General features: G+C 32.0%; 3 protein-coding genes across 9 annotated transcripts in view; 1 reads left to right on the top strand and 2 right to left on the bottom strand.

Annotated features, from left to right (window-relative positions):
- LOC122577441 overlaps positions 1 to 1,752 on the bottom strand; it is a 266,783-nt gene that overhangs the window by 259,912 nt on the left and 5,119 nt on the right. The gene's annotated exons all lie outside the window — the stretch shown is intronic.
- Positions 1 to 1,752, top strand: part of LOC122577433 — a gene marked incomplete at its 5' end in the record, with an annotated part of 702,209 nt that overhangs the window by 169,405 nt on the left and 531,052 nt on the right.
- Positions 319 to 1,752, bottom strand: part of LOC122577429 — a 3,296-nt gene continuing 1,862 nt past the window's right edge. The window contains exon 2 of one of the 4 annotated variants that reach the window (XM_043748730.1): positions 319 to 1,752. In XM_043748730.1, the coding sequence (XP_043604665.1) occupies positions 363 to 1,752 (1,390 nt within the window). In that variant the 3' untranslated portion in view covers positions 319 to 362. The other 3 variants (XM_043748729.1, XM_043748728.1, XM_043748727.1) reach the window with 3 other exon arrangements.

Consider the following 1,752-nt stretch of genomic DNA (forward strand, 5'->3'; position numbering starts at 1 on the left):
GTAGAGTGGTCTCAAAATTTTCCATTGGGCAACCGTAAGTCTGTTATTCTTGCTTCTTTTAGTTTAATAGTAATATTATAATAGATTTTTAATAATATTATTTTCTTTTATATATATATCTCAAGGCAATTGAAGTTAGTTTATCTATCCATTTCAACTGACAGTTATGTTCTACGGAATGGGTACACTTGCTTCTATGATGATTAATTATTCACAAGGTATTTTCCACTTTCACTGCTTTAATTATTTTATTGGATTAACACGTTTTATGTTTATATAGTGGTTAAGGTGTACACATAGTAATTTCCTTTTTTTTTCTTTTAGGTTTCCATTATCTGTACTATTCGACAAGCAATGCTACACTACACACTACTGCACTGTGTTGCCTTGAAATTGTTTAGTTTATTGTTATTTCGATTATGCGCTAGTTTTAATTTGCTCAAATGCACTGTTCGCGGGACCTCATTCACTTTGATCTTGACGTTTTGATTTTGCAAATTTTCTAACACTTTATGCGGTCCTGTATATTGACAAGGAAATTTTCCTTTACTAGGTTCCTTTATTGGATATACTAGATATCCTACTTTGGAATTTTGCGAGTTGATTCGTCTGTAGTAATACTCTTCTGGCTTCATCTTGGACGTTATCGAGTTTTCTCTTGCTGTCTGTTGCACAGTGTTGATTTTGTCAAACATATCTCCGAGATATTTTGCATATGTTGATTCCATGTCTTCTTTGATTATTACTTTTCCAGTGGGTTCTCTGGTCAAGTGCCCAAGGTTTAATTCGTGCGGGGAGAATTGCGTTTCTTCGTGTAAATCTTGAATCGTCGATACATATTCGTTTCCTTTGGGAGCTGCTATACTTTGCGATATTGGCTTCAAGACTACCATGTATCCGATTACTATTTTCTTCCTTTTCTTCATTTTAGTTTTTATTTTGCGCCAAAACACAAGTTTACCATCACTGAGCCAATTATTTAATCGATTGCTAATAGCATTCAAAATACTAAATTTTGAAAATGTCATAGCTATATTAACCCATAAATATTTTGAATGTAGTATAGTATAATACCATCTATATTTTCCAAGAGGAGTTACAAGATCAGCATTTATGCTATTTATGTTAAATACTAGATGTAATAACCAATAGAATATTTTTAATCCAATTGTAATCCAATGGCTAGCGTATTTATTTGAGTTTTTATATAAATCTTCGACTGATGATTCCCTATTTTCTTCTTCTTGATTTCTTTGAGCCCGTTCCACTTGTGTTTTTTCAGCTAGAGAATGTTTAGAATTCTTTCCCTCGGTTACCCCTTTTCCTTCTTTATTTACTTTATTCTTATTATTATAGACCTGTTGATTTTCCTCTACCTTTTCAGAGTGAATATTTTCATTGGAAGTGCTTATCATATTTAAATTATTATTTATTTGTATGAGACGTTTAAGAATATTTTCAATAGATTTAGAATTATTCTTTGAATTTTTATTAGAAACTTTTCTGCTTACAGATTCTGTTTTGGGTATAGGAATAGCTATACTTTTATTCTTCGTAGTCTGATCTTTATCACAATTTAATGACTCTAATATTTCCGTGATATTAGGCGATGGATAAGCGTTGCCTATCGTCTCGTCGTTCAATTTCCTAATTTCTGCCTCTTCTGAAAGTTCTTTGGTATTAATATTATTTATCTTAATTGGAAACTCGGAAGATTTCTCACTCGTGATCCTGTCTGTGGTGCCGTGCGTC

This window comes from Bombus pyrosoma, unplaced genomic scaffold (assembly GCF_014825855.1).
Source record: "Bombus pyrosoma isolate SC7728 unplaced genomic scaffold, ASM1482585v1 HiC_scaffold_4710, whole genome shotgun sequence".
NCBI classification, from domain to species: Eukaryota; Metazoa; Arthropoda; class Insecta; order Hymenoptera; family Apidae; genus Bombus; species Bombus pyrosoma.